A 16,418-nucleotide genomic window follows, 5' to 3' on the forward strand; every position below is an offset into this window, starting at 1 on the left:
AGCAGAACTTAGCCCCTACCAGAGACTCGTGAAAGTTTGCTACACCAATGGAGCACATTTGTTTTGAGTGCAAAATGTATTACTGAACTTTGACTGCATCTCATGGTGCTGTGAACAAAGCCTGACCCTTTGTATCTGTCACCACAAGAGGGTGCTGTTGACTGTTTTATGTCCCATGTGAGCAGCGTTGCACTCTGCCACACACAGGCCACATACTATATACATCACAGTGAAAGTGACATTGCTTTATACTCAGTGTGATGTGAATATCTATTAGTAGGAGATTATATGTATAGTATGTGATATTACGCTAACTGGCAAAAACACACTAATTATTAATTACTATAATTACTTAATCAAAATGTTTAATGTCTGATATATTAGTTGCTTTCTCTCTTTTATATAGGCCTATATATATTTCCAAATGAGGAGATTATTTGCTGGGCTTTCCTAAATGTCAGCCTAAACTATGCTATCACTCAGTATGAGTTAGTTGTTCTAATCCAGACAAAAGCCTTTTAGTGTGCATTTAGTCTTTGTTTGACTTGTCAAACACAAGCAATTAAAACCAGACCCACACATGAAATCAGAGGGTGATTTCACTCACTTAGTAGTGTCAGAGGACAAAAACTTTAATGGTAGCATGCTTCTGCTGGACATCTTAATTGTGGGGCAGCTGAAGGAGCAAATGATGTTGAAAGGATGGAAAGAAATGCAAAGTAATGTAGCCATTCCACATATGATATTTAATACCATAATGACATACTCTGCCCACTGCTCCACCCAAACACTGAATGAGGATAAGTGCTAAACATCTATGACAAATGCATATGTCTAAAATATAAATTCATCCTCTGATATCTCTCCATGTGTCTTTGCATGTAGGCATACAGAGTTTGTTTTCATTTGTATAATGTGGTTTTTGTGATGGGATGTAAAGCTGAGCAAGCATGACATGGCATTAAAAATATATCACACACCACGGGAAAATATGCAAGTTGAAGTATGCAAAAATCTCTAGTGGAAGACACATGTTGCATATTACTTACTGGTGTGCACACACACTTTGATTATCGTGTTAATTTGGGTGTTTTTGGCACACATGTAGCCCAGAAAACAGCACCAGGAACATGTTTTCTATTCGACATGTGGTAAAATACTGACAAATTAATGACACATGTTTTAGGACAGATGTACTGAATTTTGCAATAAGTTGGTTTTCCATTTTGGGAGTGGGGTTGGTCTCCCTGGGACCCTCCACAGAAGTGTCCACTGGCTGGAGACGTGGCAGCGCCTCCGGTCATATGATTTTAGTTCACACAAGAACCCCACCCCGTCATTGCCCCCCTGAAAAGAGTTTTTTTTTTAAATATCACTTCTCCGTTATTTTAGTGTGAAACGTCCGCCGAGATCTATAAAGTCCTGCAAAATATCCCCTGCATAACTCAGCACAAATAGTAGACACGGGATTTAGTGGCGGTGACCACCCAAAACAGTGCCATTTTTAGACGTTTACTGCTGACGTTTACAGAGGCTTCAAATAGCTTCCGTTTTACACTGGTAGTGATTGGACTGTTCTGTACTTACCCAGTGAGCTAACATATTGGTTGAACAAGTCCGACATTCTACACTTCAATGGAGGAACAGCCCAAAGATCGGGCACAAGAAAGACAATATCACCACCACGGAGAGGACAGACACTCCATTCAACATACAACTTGTCCAAAAAATGATCAGAGCCACTTCCAGCGCCAGCATCAGGAAACGCAGACGAAGAAAACAGGTTGGGCCATCCGGAAAAGTGAGCTAACGTTTGCTAGCCTTAGTCAGCTAATGTCAACGAGCCGACTAGCATTTGCTAACTAATGTTAACTCCACCGTGATTTACAGCGTAGCCCGCTAGCTATTAATTCAAACTATATGCTGCCTGTTGCCCTAAATATTTTAAGACACGTTACAGCTGGTGAGTAACGTTATCTAACAGACCATACTGATAGTTAGCCACTGTCGGGACCAGAATCCAACCATTAAGTTAGCTAGCTGGCTAGCTGACGTTGCGTGACAGTTGTCGCTGGTGGTGGTTTGACATATCGGGGATTGACCTTGTGCGCCGGTTTCACCACCCATTTTTCTTTTGCAAATGCAACTAAATCATTGTAGAAAATCCTACTAGCATGCATTGTGTTGTAAACTCATTAAGTGTTAAATGTGCACGGTGATTCGCTCTCAGCACAAGTCAGATCTTTGTCTTGTTCCCTTCAGCATGCTTGTGTCCAGTTTAGGAAAGCGAGCCGGCTCCACTGGAATGTTCTGAGCTGCCATTTCCTGTCGGCCATGTTAGAATATCACTGCGAGCTAATGCTAAAGTTATCCGGCTAGTTAAGATTTTTTTGTACAGCCACGGTACTGTGCAACACTGACACGCCGCTGTTGTCTTTTGCTTACTCTGGATACGAGTGTCAGGTTGCTGTCTCATGGCACGACCGACTATTAACGGTGACAGGGTGTGTTAATGCCCAGCGAGTCGATGGCTAGTTGACAGTGGCTAACGCTAGCCATCTCTGACAGGCCTGTTGCATGTTGTCCAGTCAACGTAAAGCCACGCAGCAACTCGGTCATGGCTAGTAGATAAAGATACAATTTTCTGCAGCTGAACAGACACTGTAATCATCGACCTTACGTTTGCTGGCAGCTATGTTAATGCAAACAGGCGACAGCCTGCTTTTGTATAATGAGTGAAGCGAGGCTGTATGCAGCCTGTTGTGTGCTGTGCCCACTGACATGAGGGGCAGCAGCACCATTAAATTGCAAGCCCCACGTTGACACAGCCGTGCCCGTGCCTGTGTGCAATGCACAGACCTATTTGTGGTACACTGCCACTCCATGTCATACATGCTGCTGTTAGCCTTCCCTTTACATCTTGCAGCAACTGGTCTTTGATGTCAGATCAGATAATGTCAAGAAGATAGCATCCAGCAGCCCAGTATGCATTTGTGAGGTATAATACATGTCCGCAATTTGTTATAGTACATACAGTGAGCACCCAGCTTATCTTATTAAGTACATATTCAGGCTACACTATAAGCATAGAATAACTGTGGTGCATAACCTGTCTGACAACATGGTTTCCTCAACGTCGATTGCTGCAGTGATTTAACAGAAAATACAGTGAACACAACAAATGAGTTGTTCTCAAACTTAAGGTGCATATTTGTGGTTTTAATAGGAAACACCAGTTTAAATCTGTGAATAGAAGAGATAGAATTTTAATGCCTGAAACATTTTTTCAGGTTTTGTGACTTTATGGTCCTATATTGCTCATATTTGCAATACAAATACCACCAAACATTTGATTTTTTTTTTTTACCAAAGAGTCCTTGCGTAACTTATATTTTCTGAAAGTGAGAAAGGTCAAATGAATTGACACAGCATTTTTGAAAATCTTTTGCTAGTTGGGGTAGTTTTCCAGTGGAAAGAATGTTTGATGTGTTTTAACATTTCAGTATAACCTGATTTTGTTTCCCCTTTCAGGCAATAAAAAAGTAAACATCAGCGAGGAGGAGGGGGAGAAGAATCCACATCTGTCTGATACTGTTGGTATGTCGTATTCCCCCAACAGTAATGGTAACAGACATGCAAGTAACACAAATGTGAAGCAGAAGTCAACGCAAAAGCTGTACACGACTGTTCCAAAAGTGAGCAGCAAAGGCTTGGACTATAAGAAGAGTATGGACCTTAAAAATGACAAGGAAAAGGCTCTGGATTTGAATCATCATGAGGGCCAGCCTTTGGATAAGAAAGACTCTCTATTGCTTCAAAATGGCGTTGTAAACTGTGGCTTAATTACAAATGGCTATTCTAGCAAGGACAATGACGGTAGCGGCTCCGAAGGTGGATATACTACTCCGAAGAAACGCAAGGCCAGATGTAACAACGCCAAGAACAATGATAATGTGATAAGAGAAAAGGAGAAAGACATGCAGCAGGGCAACACTACACAAGAGCATGGGGCTTTTAATCTTGAGACAACTGAGAAGGGATTGACTTCTAGACTTGATGGCTTTAGAGCCGCCCATAAAGTAGAAGCTCAGTCAGCAGCTAGACGGGCTGTTGCATCAGAAGCTTCAGTGGGTGAATCTCAGAGGAAAAACTCTGATGGCAAAACAGTTGGCACCTTTGGTAAAAAGACTGAGGAAAGGCACAAAGCCAAGCTTTCCTCACCTTCAAAAGAGGACTCGTGGACTTTGTTTAAGCCCCCTCCAGTATTTCCTGTGGACAATAGCAGTGCAAAAATTGTTCCCAAGATCAGTTATGCAAGTAAAGTAAAAGAGAACCTCAACAAAGTAGCTCAAGGTGGAGGAGAATCACTGCCTCCTCCTGTTAGACTGTCACAGGTCCCTATGTCTGCTATGAAAACTATCACCTCAGCTAGCTTTACTAATGGCCCTGTTTCTGGAAACGGAAATGGCTGCCCATCAGTGGGTACCTTCTTTGCTCCTGCTGCTAGTAGTATTCCACCAGCCCCATCTATCCCAAGTGGCGAGAATGTAGCATCACCTTTGGAAAGTAACTGTAGCTCTACAACCAGTCCTGTAGATGGAGAAGCATATGAGCTTGGAAAGTATACTCTTGTAATTTACCCTTTAAATATGCAACCTGTGCTCCCTAGTGCTCGTCACCTTGACCCACCGGCTGCTCAGACAAATCAGAAAGCCTTGGGAGATATCTTCCAGAATCAGTGGGGGCTTTCCTTCATCAATGAGCCTAACTTGGGGCCAGAAGGAGGAGGTGGCCAGGTGCCTGCAGAGGACAAGACTACTGTGGTCACACCTCAAAGCGAGTGTCAGGCTGCCGCAGCCAAGGTTGCCCAGCCCTGCTTTGATGTTAGCCCATCATTCTTAGAGCCGGGCACTTTGGCTCAAGACCCTGAGAAAAGGACTTGTGCCCCTTGCAATGTGTCTAATGCTTGTTCTCCTACTTGTGGGATGGGTGAGGAGGAGAACAAGCTGCAGCCATGTGGCCAGGAAAAGACAAAAGTTGAGGCCAAGGGTGCAGGTTCTGCTGTGTCGGCCCCCAGTAAAGACAACGGTGCTAAGCCTGCACAGGGCCAGCTAACCACTGTGTTGTTTGGCTCATCTAAACAACAGGCCCACTCTAAAGACATTGGCAGAAGGTGTAGCTGGGGGTCCTTTGATATTAAAGCTGCTGTCACTTACCACACTAAAGGTAACTATGATTATCTACTCTATTTGTCATATTTGTGTAACCATTAAAGTTGTAATCCTTAAGATTTCATTCCTGGTTGGTGAAACTATTGCTAGTACGAGCACGTGCGGTTTAATACTACAGCAAACACTCCGTAAGCAGCTACTTTGTCAGAAATACAGTAGAAGAGCAACTGGTTTATGTGTTTAGAGTGCCACCATACAAACTGGCATTGTTGTAGTAGAGATGTCAGTCAATAATAATTAGATCTGCAAACTGATTTCATGCTGTGCAGGACACAAGTAGTTTTCCTCATGACAGCAGGGCACCGTGACAGTAGTTGGTCACCTTTCAGAAAGTCTGGTGTGCAACCTGTCATCTGTAACTCTTCCTTTAATAGCTCGCTGTGGCTGCTCCCATTTAATCCATTATAGCTCTGCAAAATTAAAAATGATCTGCTGATTAAAAAAAAAAATGCCAAAAATTACAGTTTCTTGATGAATAATTGTGGTTAGCGATAATCTCTGCTACAGGTACACTGCGTTGTTTGTGAATGCCTCACAGTAAAAGCTACCGTTGACTGCTTTTATGTGAAGCGTTAGGAAATGTTTGGTTTGGATCAGTAGTAACATAATGCAGTTTGAATTTGACTGTGGGAGAATGAAAGGTAAACAGTGTAGCTGATTTTGATGAGATAAAATTGTATATTGTAATGCTGGATTACATGCTGCATAGTTTGGTGAATCCCTCGTGTGTGAAGACAGTAGTGTGGGAATAGTGGACTCTGCCATTTTGTTTTGCAAAAATCTTAAGGATTATAACTTAAAGCACTGTGAAGTTTCAAGAGATTTAATATATGAAACAGTAATTAAGAAATAATGTTTAAATATTTATGTGAAATAATGTGTTTTGTTTTCCTTCAACAGAAATGGAATTCATTTTCAACTTGCAAAAACAAGGTAAACTAAACTTGTTGGTCCCTTTTCTTCCCAACCTCTATTTTTAGAAATGTTTACACTGTTCAGTTTTCACAACAAGAATTGGAGCTAGAAATGTTGAAAGTATGAAAGTGTAAAAAAAAAAAACATTGGTGAAACACATCACTTTCCAGCATGCGTAACCATAGGAGTCCAGGCTTGAAGTTACTTATATTCATAAATGTGCAGGACCAAGTGTATCTGTGTTTTGGTTCTGATCCAAATGGGACATAAATGTCAAAAAGCATAAAAGAACTTAATTTACAGACTACCATTCATGACCTTGATTACTTTTAGTGTTGCCTGTTCAGTTCTTGCGACACATAGTCAACATATAAACATGGAGGATCCAGACTAAGCTGTACACATGCTAAATCTAAAGACTGACATCTTATCTATATCTGTTAATGGGGTTATACTTAGTCACTATACAGTCATCATACAGTATGAGTAGATAGCCTCATTATAGTTGTATCCCACTTAGAAAGATACTAAAGCTTATTAAGGTAACTCCTCACTATAAATCACTCTACACACATAAAATTTTAATCTAGTCGGGCTGTATGGCAGCATGTGCACAAAGGCTGCATTAATGCCTCTAGAAAGCCTCTGCAGGACACATACCTGTATGTCACAGAGTAATATCACATAGCAGCTAATCCTTTAATGACAAATGGCCATATTTGTTTTATTACCAAACAGCAGAAACATAAGCAACCCAAGGTAATCACCAACAGAGACACTGTTCAAATGACTGTGACATACTGCTGCTGTATGGTCCTCTGATACTGCAGTCATGCCAGCTGGCAGGCAATGCAGCAGTTATTCCAAATAATCTGTTGGTTTCAACACAGACATGAGCTCAGTGATATCCGAGGCTTTGTTAGCTTAATATTCAACCACAGGATAGAATGACGTATGCCGTTATTTCTGGGCTGGGGTTTGTATGAAACTTGTGGTACAGTTTCTATGCCAACACCAAAACAGTACTTTCGATATACATATCTTTCAACAAAACATGTTTTTGTAACAGTAGAGGCTGAAATTCTCAAGTGTTAAGTAAAGTAGCATTCAAGAACTTAGCTTGAATAAGATATTCACAAACTGGCCAAATTTTAGGGGTGGGAATCACCAGAGGCCCCACGATACGATATAATCATGATACAATACTTTTGCGATTTTAAATGTTTTGTGATATGCTGGGTAAGCTATAACATATAGTATTGTATATTGCAGTTTATTACCTTTTTTTTAAACTACAAATTCTGTAACCAAAGGAAAACTTTGTCAACATCTATTTTATTTAATGAGATAAGGTTTTAAAGTTTCTCACTTCAGTCATTTGTATTGCAGGAAGATGTATTTAGTTGGCTGAAAAAGCAATTGATTTTATTATTCTAGTAGTCTTTGTATTGATACAGTATTGCTATGCAAAATATGATGATACTATACTATGTTATATCGATCCCCCACCCCTTTTGGGAATTTAGTCACACATTTCCTAATATCAGTGAGACTGATCTCATGTTGAATGATCTAACCCTTTGCTCTTTTCTTCGCCCTCTGCTGTAGATCCAAAAAGAGTAGTGGTTTATGATGAGACCAAGGATGGACCTGATCAGTGAGGTAGATGGTCTACAGTACTTACCTTCTTCTCTCCTGGGTGCTGCGATTATCTACCTTGGAAATCCTAAATCCTGTTGGACAGATAAAGTGACAACTGTGAAAACATTGATAGTTTAGCATGACAGATGTTCCTTGGAATCTCCGGTGGAAAAACAGACTTCTTTGGGGGCATCAGACAAACAAACACACACGCACGCATACATACATACATACAGACATACACAAACACACACACACACACTCTGGAGGGACGTTAAAGGAGTTGATCGGTGCCTCTCCAACACGATAAATGGAACTTTGGAGCTGTGATAGTTGTTTGTCTCATGGCTCTCTAAGGATGATGTTCGGGAGTTCAACAAAGGAAGGTGTCATGGATTGCACCTCCCTAAGCCTTTATCCTGTTGAACTGCGGCAGCCGTCAGTCTGACTATGGGATGCCTCAGTCGTTTTCTTTCTTCACGCATTCAAATGAGTTCATTGTAGATATGTTAGACGTTATACATACACATCCGTGTGCAAGCTTGAATTCATCGTGGAAGAAAGGAGAACACACTTTGCAAAGAATGCCTTGAAGTTGTGGAGTTAAGATCTTTGGAGTTAAAACTGTAAAGTTAAGTGGAAGCTCGTAGGTGAGGCCCCATCCAGGAAGGGAGAACCTTGTCTTAAGTCCTTATGGGGGAAAAAATCAGAGCCCAGAAATAATACGCTTGCTTTCTTTCTTTTATACTGTTCGGTCTGCCCTAACATGATTAGTGTTATCTGCACTGCAGAATGACCCCAGAGCACAGGTACAGAAGTGCCCAATCTGAAGGAAAGCTACGCCCCTTCATTTCATTGTTCAATACAGGTGTGCTAAAGATTTTAAAATCAGGTCTCCGTTAAAGGTAAAATCTTTTCATCTTAAAGCTTTTCATACATTTCATGCAGATTGTTGTGAGGTCACGCAGATGTTTCTTAAATTCAGATTCATATCTAACATATGAATCCTGACTTAAGGAATTAACTGAGCGACAAATTGTTAAGCAAAAGGCATTGCTACCATTAAGGTCTTCTGCCTTCTGTGTTTTTTTGTTCAGCAGCAAGACTCAGGATGTCCATTCAGATTAGTTTGCTTGGATTTCTTTCTGTGTAAAAACTGTTCAGTTCCTCTCGTTAAAGGAACAGTGTTGCATTTTATGACTTGTTTTCCCCTGACTCAGCATTTGGTCTTTACTTTTTCTGTCTTATGGCATTGTATTTCTTGCATGTTTACTGGTGGAAATGAACAAGTCAGAGGTCACTGTTCATCGCCATACAAAGATAACGGCAACACAACAACAATTGCAATACTAATCTAGGTTCCCCCGACTAGCCACTTTGTCAAACTGTGTTGAAATGTGAAGATGAGTTGTACTTTTATGTTTTTAACTGTTAACATTTTACAAACCAGTGTGCAATAACACCGTGTGATCCATACGATGTGTGAAATGGGTTATATGGAGCTACAAAATCATCACCCCAAGATGCTGGTGTGGTTTGTTTTAAAACGTTTAAGGTGCGTTGTCAGTTTGTTGCACAAATTCTTAAGTGATTTTTTTTGCTAAAGAGCTCACGCTGAAAGATTGAATTATGAAGTCTAGGGAGCCCAAATTTGCTAACTGTTAACTGGCCAGCTGTGACATCACTTTCATCACCATCTCCAAATCAGGATTGGTTTATTCAGCATAAGGAAGGAACTGTGCAGGTTTCTTTTCACTAGAAGATATGATTTGGTTAATGTGTGGATTAATAGCACTTTATGTAAACTAATTGCTTTTATCTTTTAATTACTAGAGAGATCTATATGTACTGACGAGAAATACTCCTTGAAAGGATGGCTCTGGGCTGTTACTTTTCAGTAAAAAAAACAAAAAAAAACAAGTTGATAAATACAGAATTATTAAATGTATCTCAGGTAGTGTTGATAAAGCCATGACTATGTTAGATATTGTTTCTGCCAAATGGCCCCTGTCATGTAACGTTCTCAAATTGGAAATGTTGAATTGGAGTCCTATTATATAGAGTCTCATATGATGTTGTGACAAAACACCAAATAATTACTTTGGAGGAAAGCTGTCAAGGCGTGCAAGGTGCTGTCATTGTCACTTTGGGCTCTAAAAATACACATTTTCCAGTTTATTTTCCCCCTTTTAAAAATAAGCACATTGCTCCATGCGCTGTTTTCTATCTTTACTAGACTGTAATCTTGCAATCTTTGATGGTTCATTTTCTCCCTCGTGTGTTTATAGTGAAGCACCTCTTGATTTATTATTGCTGAACATCAGTGGTGTTTCTGTTGGGTAGCTACAATCTGGGTATGAGTTTTTCGAGTACACTTCTCTCCACTGTGTCCTGATTAGGCAGCGCCGCAGCTCATACTCATGTGTGGAGTGGGAGAGTTGTAACTGCGGCCAGTTGTCTTGACATTTAACTTCCACGTTCTAATCTCAGTCAGCTCTCTGGTATTTAAAACGCTTTGTTTTAGGCTTCCATTGTACAGCGTGTGATGGATGAGTGTATCATCAGATGCTGCCCTCTGACTAAGAACCATTGTGTTGGATTTGGTGTATGAGGAAGCAAGGGCATTTGAGGAGATATTACCCATTAGCATTTAGACTTTTATGTTTTTACTGTGCTTGCGGAAATTGACATTTAATCTGGCATAAAGTTACACAAAACTCACAATGTAATTTCCTCTGATTGCCCATAATTCATACACAGAGCGACATAATCAGGTTTCCATGCGGCGAATGCCAAATTCTTCAGACTGAAATCATTTTCTGCGGACAGTGATGCATCTATAGGCTTCTAAATGTAAAACAGGGTGATCAAAATGAGTAGTATGTGATGTTACTGTAGTCTTACGACCTTTTTCTTTAAAATATTTGTTTTGTCTTGCTTTTTTGAGAGGATGGTCCTGTACAGGGAAATCAGAGAATCCTCCCACCCCAAGGCTCCTCTGTTTTAAGCACTTAAATACAGCAAAAAGGCTATGTTGAATATGCATTTATAAAGATAGAACTATTATTTAGCATTGTAGCCTGCAAACCAAAAACAGGTTCTTGAAGCTGAGTAGATGGTTAATCAGTGATGTGGGGAGGGGGGATTTGAGTGACTGACTGTTGGTGCGTTGAGAAAGAAAAGCCTGATCACGTGGAGTTTTATATCTCCACCCCCTCAGGATGTGCAATCACCTCAAGGATGCTGATGCAGGCTTCCAGGTTGTGAGTGACGAGTTTGGCCTCGTTGTTTTGTGGGTGTGTGCATAGCGAGTTCTTCCTATTATATGCAAGTTCCTCGTATATTTCAAAAAAAAACCCCTCCCCCAACCTCCTCCTTGTTGTTTCATGTTCAGGTGCCTGTGTGAAAAAAATTATACTTTACAGCAATTTTGATTGTTTAAAATCTGCTTCCAGCATATATCCGTGCCATTTTTTTGTTTCTTTTTTTTTTTTTTTTTTGTAACATTTGCAATGCTGTTTAAGTTTTCTTACAGCTAATCCTAATTTCTTCTTTTAAGCGACATGGACGCAGCTGAAAGCAATGAGCATTTTATGTGTTTTTGTAGTTTTTTGTTTTTGTTTTTTGTTTTTTTTAATTTTAAAAAATATTGTCATGGCTTGTGTGTTCAGAACTGTGTGACCTAAAGCCAAAATCAGTTTGAATGGGACGGACGGATGACGACCGCTAGCTGGCGTATACCCATGCCAGTCTCATTGTCAAGTTAATGTCTGAAGTAGCACATAATTGATTTGAACTGATTTAACAAGTTAATGTTTTAACATATGTTTTTAAAAACGTTTTATTTTTGAGTCATAACCTAATTTATCCATAGATGCACAAGTAGGATGAGACTAAAAGGAATAAATGATACAGAAAATAAAGATGTCTCATTTTTCATGAGTTTTAGAGGATTTAGTTACTGATAAAGACTGATGTAGACTTATTTTCCCCCCAATAGCACCAGTGTTAATATATTTGAACTCTTTTCCAGCAGATTTTCTACAAATTACTTTAATTCATTTCGTCAGATAGCTGTGATGGAGTGATGAGCATCGAGACACACTGCATCCCAGAGTTCTTAATATATTTTTTATTTGTAGTGATGTTGATCATGTTGTGAGGGGGAGTTGAGGTATTAACGTGCGGTTCAACAACTCTGAAATCTGCTTTCGCCAAAGGTACACTACTCAGATATTCAGCTAGTGAATGGCAAGCGCACAGACTGGGGACGTTGTTGATGATGTCATAACCAGCTCCCTGACATCGTGCTGGGTTCGGAGGAGTTTCTAGTGAAGAGAAGTCACTACTGTAGCAGCTGAATGTCACTTTGAGCGTGTTGTTAAACGGTGTGAGAGAGGAGCAATCTTCAAAAGATAAAACAAATACCGAAAGTGCTGCTTCTTCATCCAGTAATCAATCGTCTGTAATGGGAAATGCTGGACTTTGGTGTTTGTGCTCGACTTAAAAACTGTCCCTCCTTTAAACTGTCATTGCCTCTTGTGGAAATGTTTTTAATTTAGGGGGCTTTTTTTTTTCTTTTATTCAATGACACATGAGAGGTACAGTGTTTATGATTCCACACATGATGAATAACGTTTAAAAAAAATAAAATAAAAAGGGCAACATGTCTTTACAAAGTTCAGTCATGAAAAGAGGCGATATGTTGCGCCGAGTCATCTTTTTTTGTTTCTCTGTGTCATCTCAAATGGCTGTTGTGCTTGTTGATGCATTTTTTTTAATTTTTTTTTTGAATCTGCTCCTCCTTTTGTCACTTTTACATCTCTTGCCCCCCTAAAATATGAGGCAATAGCATTTCTTTCTCAGATGTCTTACAGGTTGACATTTAAGTTAAGTGAGCAGTCTGATTATTTAATTTTTGTTTGGAATTTAACAGAAGTGTCACATTACAATGTTCTTTTTTTTAAAGCATGATAATAACCCTCAAATTCCAAACAATGTAATAGAGTCGATATAAAAAAAAAGAAAAAAAACTTCCAGTGTTCACAATTTTAGTTTCCATTAAAATGTCAAATTTTCATGAAGAATTTTGTGTTTTGTGTTTGGTGTTGTGCATTTCTGCTGTCTGATGTTTGGATAAGTCATCTGTATCACATGTACATTATCACTTAGTTAGAAATCTGAAGTTAAACTTGAGACTCTCAAAGACAAGGTCACAAACTTGTGTAAAATAGGGCTGACAGAAAAATAGTATGCACACTAAATAATGCTCTCATCAACATATGTTTAAAGGGAAATTTCGGTTTATTTCAACCTGTCTCCTGTCATTCTAAATTTGTTTCAAGTGACTAGTGACATAAAAATAACAGTTAGCATGTTAGCCGTTAGCCTAGATACAGCCGGTGCGCATGGTAGTGAACGGGCATACTTCAAGTGCAAAGTTAGTCCACTAAACAAGCTTTTTCTCCACAAAGACCGCCTCATATTGTTAGGATAAATGTCAGAGAACATATAGAAAATGACATGTAAACGTGTTGTCTTACCTTACCGGTGTGCTGCCATGTTTGTTTACCATTTAGCTCTGCTTTTCAAAGCACGTGGCCGAAATATCGCAAGAACAAGCAGCAGTTTTTTAAAAACGCACCTAGCTGTTCAGCTAGGTGCGTTTTTAAAAAACTGCGTTTTAACAAATAAATACAATTTTTAAAAAGCATTTATGATTTTTGTAAATTTAATATTGGCATTACATGAATGAAGAGCGCATTATGACTTGTTCAGGACTCACAAGTCAGAGTTTAGGACTTGGGACTTTGTACTCAGACAGAACTGGTTACACTGCATTTCCATCAGAATCAGTCCACTCGGACTCAGTGGAGTGGGCAGATTCAAAGGTCTGGACTCAGGTAATATTGACTTGGGACTTGACTTCAGTGCGAAGACTTGAAACACTTGTGACTTGCTAAACAATGACTTGGTCTTACCTCTGGCCAGTAGTATATAAACTAGCTAAAATTAGCTCCACCTTGACAATAGTAAAATGCTACTTACACATTAATACATGAGAAATAATAATCCACTAAAATAAACTACGAATAGACTTTTAATAGGCTACAGGACTTCCTTTACACTGCTGTATTATCACTTTAACTTAAGTAAAGGGTCTGTATACTTGTTTTTAGTCGTGCATATCCCTAAATAGATTTCTTTTAGATAAATTGTAAGTGTACTTAAAATACGATTTAATAGGCTACATTTTAAAATAATTTACACCAGTTAACACAAAAAGTCTGGAGCTTTTAGGGCCCTCTGGAGTTCTGGGGCTCTGGGACAGTTGCTTGTTTTGCCTATTGGATTATTCAGCCCTGGCACTTATGGTAATATATGATAAATATGTAACAGTAAAATCTAAAATATGAAAACAGGTGTAGCCACGCTGACAAGCGATACCAACAGCAGAGAGTCTGATCATTCGCTGAGTCTCACTGTGGAAAATTGTGTAATTTGGGAGGTGCTGAGATATCATCCGCTTTGTTGGTTCATGATGATGTAGAATAACCAGCCTGCAGCAAAATCTCAGGGATGAGCTCAAATCAGATTCAGCCATGTGACTTTAATCAGATTTAAAGATGTTTTTTTGCAATTTATTAAAAAAAGATTAGATGTAACAAATCTTTTTGGTCACCAACACCAAACAAATCGAAGGTTTATTTGGACGAGCAGACATCTGTTTTCTTGGAAGTGCTCTTTGCTTCTGACAGCATATGTTAGGAGAAGTGCCTGCTCGCTGATAGATGTGTTCACAGTCACTTTGTGTTCAGATAAGCTGCTGGAGCAAGGACAGCGTTTGTGGAAGCCATGTGGTCATAATGAGCTTGATTGAAGAGGCCTTGGAGAGCTGCTGTACCATCAGTGAGCAGAGGTGCTGATTGTTGTTCAAAGACGCCCCCTTGTGGATCGAGGATTAGTGCACATTGACTGAGTCTTAAACTACAGAGACGCAGGTTTGATCATCTTTTGATTTCATGAGCAGATGATGTACAGCTCAAGTCAGATTTAATCTGCTCTCACAAATACTACATCTCTTTAAAAATGTACTATTTCTAGAACTTGAAAGTTCTTTATTTTGACTGTAACACAGATATTTCTTAATACATGTGTACTACATATGGATCATAATGTGAGTAGTTCAATATATATCTTATTACTAGACTTCAGTTAGGACTGTCTTCACTTTAAAAATCACTGAACCACTGAAAAAAACACAAACATGAAATCTAAAATATATATTCTGGAATGTTTTTCGCCATCTGTGTAAATCTTGGAGTTGTCTGATTGCTGGGGTGACTCTGTGAGCTGTTGGCACTGCAGGTGGCGTATTTTCACCACAAACACACACGTTTTTTTTTCACTCTTTCCATGGAATTGAACCAGTGTTTACCACTTACCCCCTCAATTTTACCTTGATTACTCTGTACTTCACGGAGGCCACATGGGGCTTGATGGTTAGTGCACCGGTGCTTGGAGAGATTGTCCGATGTGCTGGAAGGTCACTAAAAGGTTTGATCTTTGCTGAGGTGTTTCTGGACTTCTTCTCACTTCAGGACTGCTGCAAAAAGTATACGCACAGGGTGACCCCTTTTGGCAAAGGCAAAGACAAGGTGACAAGCAAAAAAAAAAAAAAGTATCTGACAAGAACTTCCACTCCATCACCAATATCAAAAGTTTATTTATATAAACTTTTTAAAAACTGTCATTTCCTTACTCCACTATTTAATCTACTTATGGTTTATTATATTTCAATACAAGTAACTTTGTTTCCACTGTCAGTGAAATAACATCCTGTCAACCTTTAAAAGGTTCCCAATGTCTTCATTCAACACAAACAATATTTCTGTTGCTAGAAGGTGTGAAAATGAAACTCCCTCTATGACTGAGACATTTACTGAGTTGGTTCTTTCTTTTAGCGATGCACAAACTCTCATTCATGCTTTTGTTTCCACTCATCTAGATTACTGTAGCTCACTATTTGCAGGATTGCCCCAACCTCCAACAAAATACTGCAGCTAGGATTCGTACAAGAACTCGAAAATACTAAAACATTTCCTCCATTCTTGCCTCATTGCACTGGTTACCTGTGGTGTTCAGAATTGATTTTAAAATTTCATTGCTCCTTTTCAAAAAGTGGCCTTGCCCCGTCATACATCAGTGACCTTCTCACCCCTGCAGTCCCCCTGCTCGCACTCTCAGATCTACAGACCACCTGTTGTTATCGGCCCCCGGGGTGAGGCTTGAGACAGGGGGTAGTAGGGCATTTGCCGTGAGGGCTCCACAACTGTGGAACAACCTTCCATTGGGAATCAGACAACCTCTGTGTCCTCTTCTAAAACTGTTCACATATTTTTATAAACTGGCTTTTGATTAGAGTTTTTTTTTATTTTTTATGCTTATATTAATTTGCTTATTCTCAAATTTATTCATTGTCGCTTTTCTTTGTTTCCATTTTTAGCTACATTGAATTCAATCTTGTAATTGCACTTTGTATTTTGTTTTTATGTCTGTAATTCACTTTATAAACTTATTTTCGAAAAGTGCTATGTAAGTAAAGTTAACGATTATCATATTATTATTGTT

The 16,418-nt window shown here is 39.3% G+C and overlaps 1 protein-coding gene across 2 annotated transcripts; it reads left to right on the forward strand.

The window, feature by feature from the left end:
- Positions 1 to 487: 487 nt before the first annotated feature.
- nufip2 (nuclear FMR1 interacting protein 2) lies at positions 488 to 12,874 on the forward strand. Of its 2 annotated transcripts, none has more exons than XM_050040282.1 (4): positions 488 to 1,801; positions 3,532 to 5,226; positions 6,132 to 6,164; positions 7,755 to 12,874. In XM_050040282.1, the coding sequence occupies exons 1-4, from the start codon at positions 1,636 to 1,638 to the stop codon at positions 7,805 to 7,807; spliced, it is 1,947 nt and encodes a 648-aa protein (XP_049896239.1). In that variant the 5' UTR covers positions 488 to 1,635; the 3' UTR covers positions 7,808 to 12,874. The 2 variants fall into 2 exon arrangements, with proteins under 2 accessions (XP_049896239.1, XP_049896240.1); XM_050040283.1 differs by having other exon boundaries at positions 493 to 1,783.
- Positions 12,875 to 16,418: the final 3,544 nt, after the last annotated feature.

The sequence above is a fragment of the Epinephelus moara genome, chromosome 3, assembly GCF_006386435.1.
Source record: "Epinephelus moara isolate mb chromosome 3, YSFRI_EMoa_1.0, whole genome shotgun sequence".
Classification (NCBI taxonomy): domain Eukaryota; kingdom Metazoa; phylum Chordata; class Actinopteri; order Perciformes; family Serranidae; genus Epinephelus; species Epinephelus moara.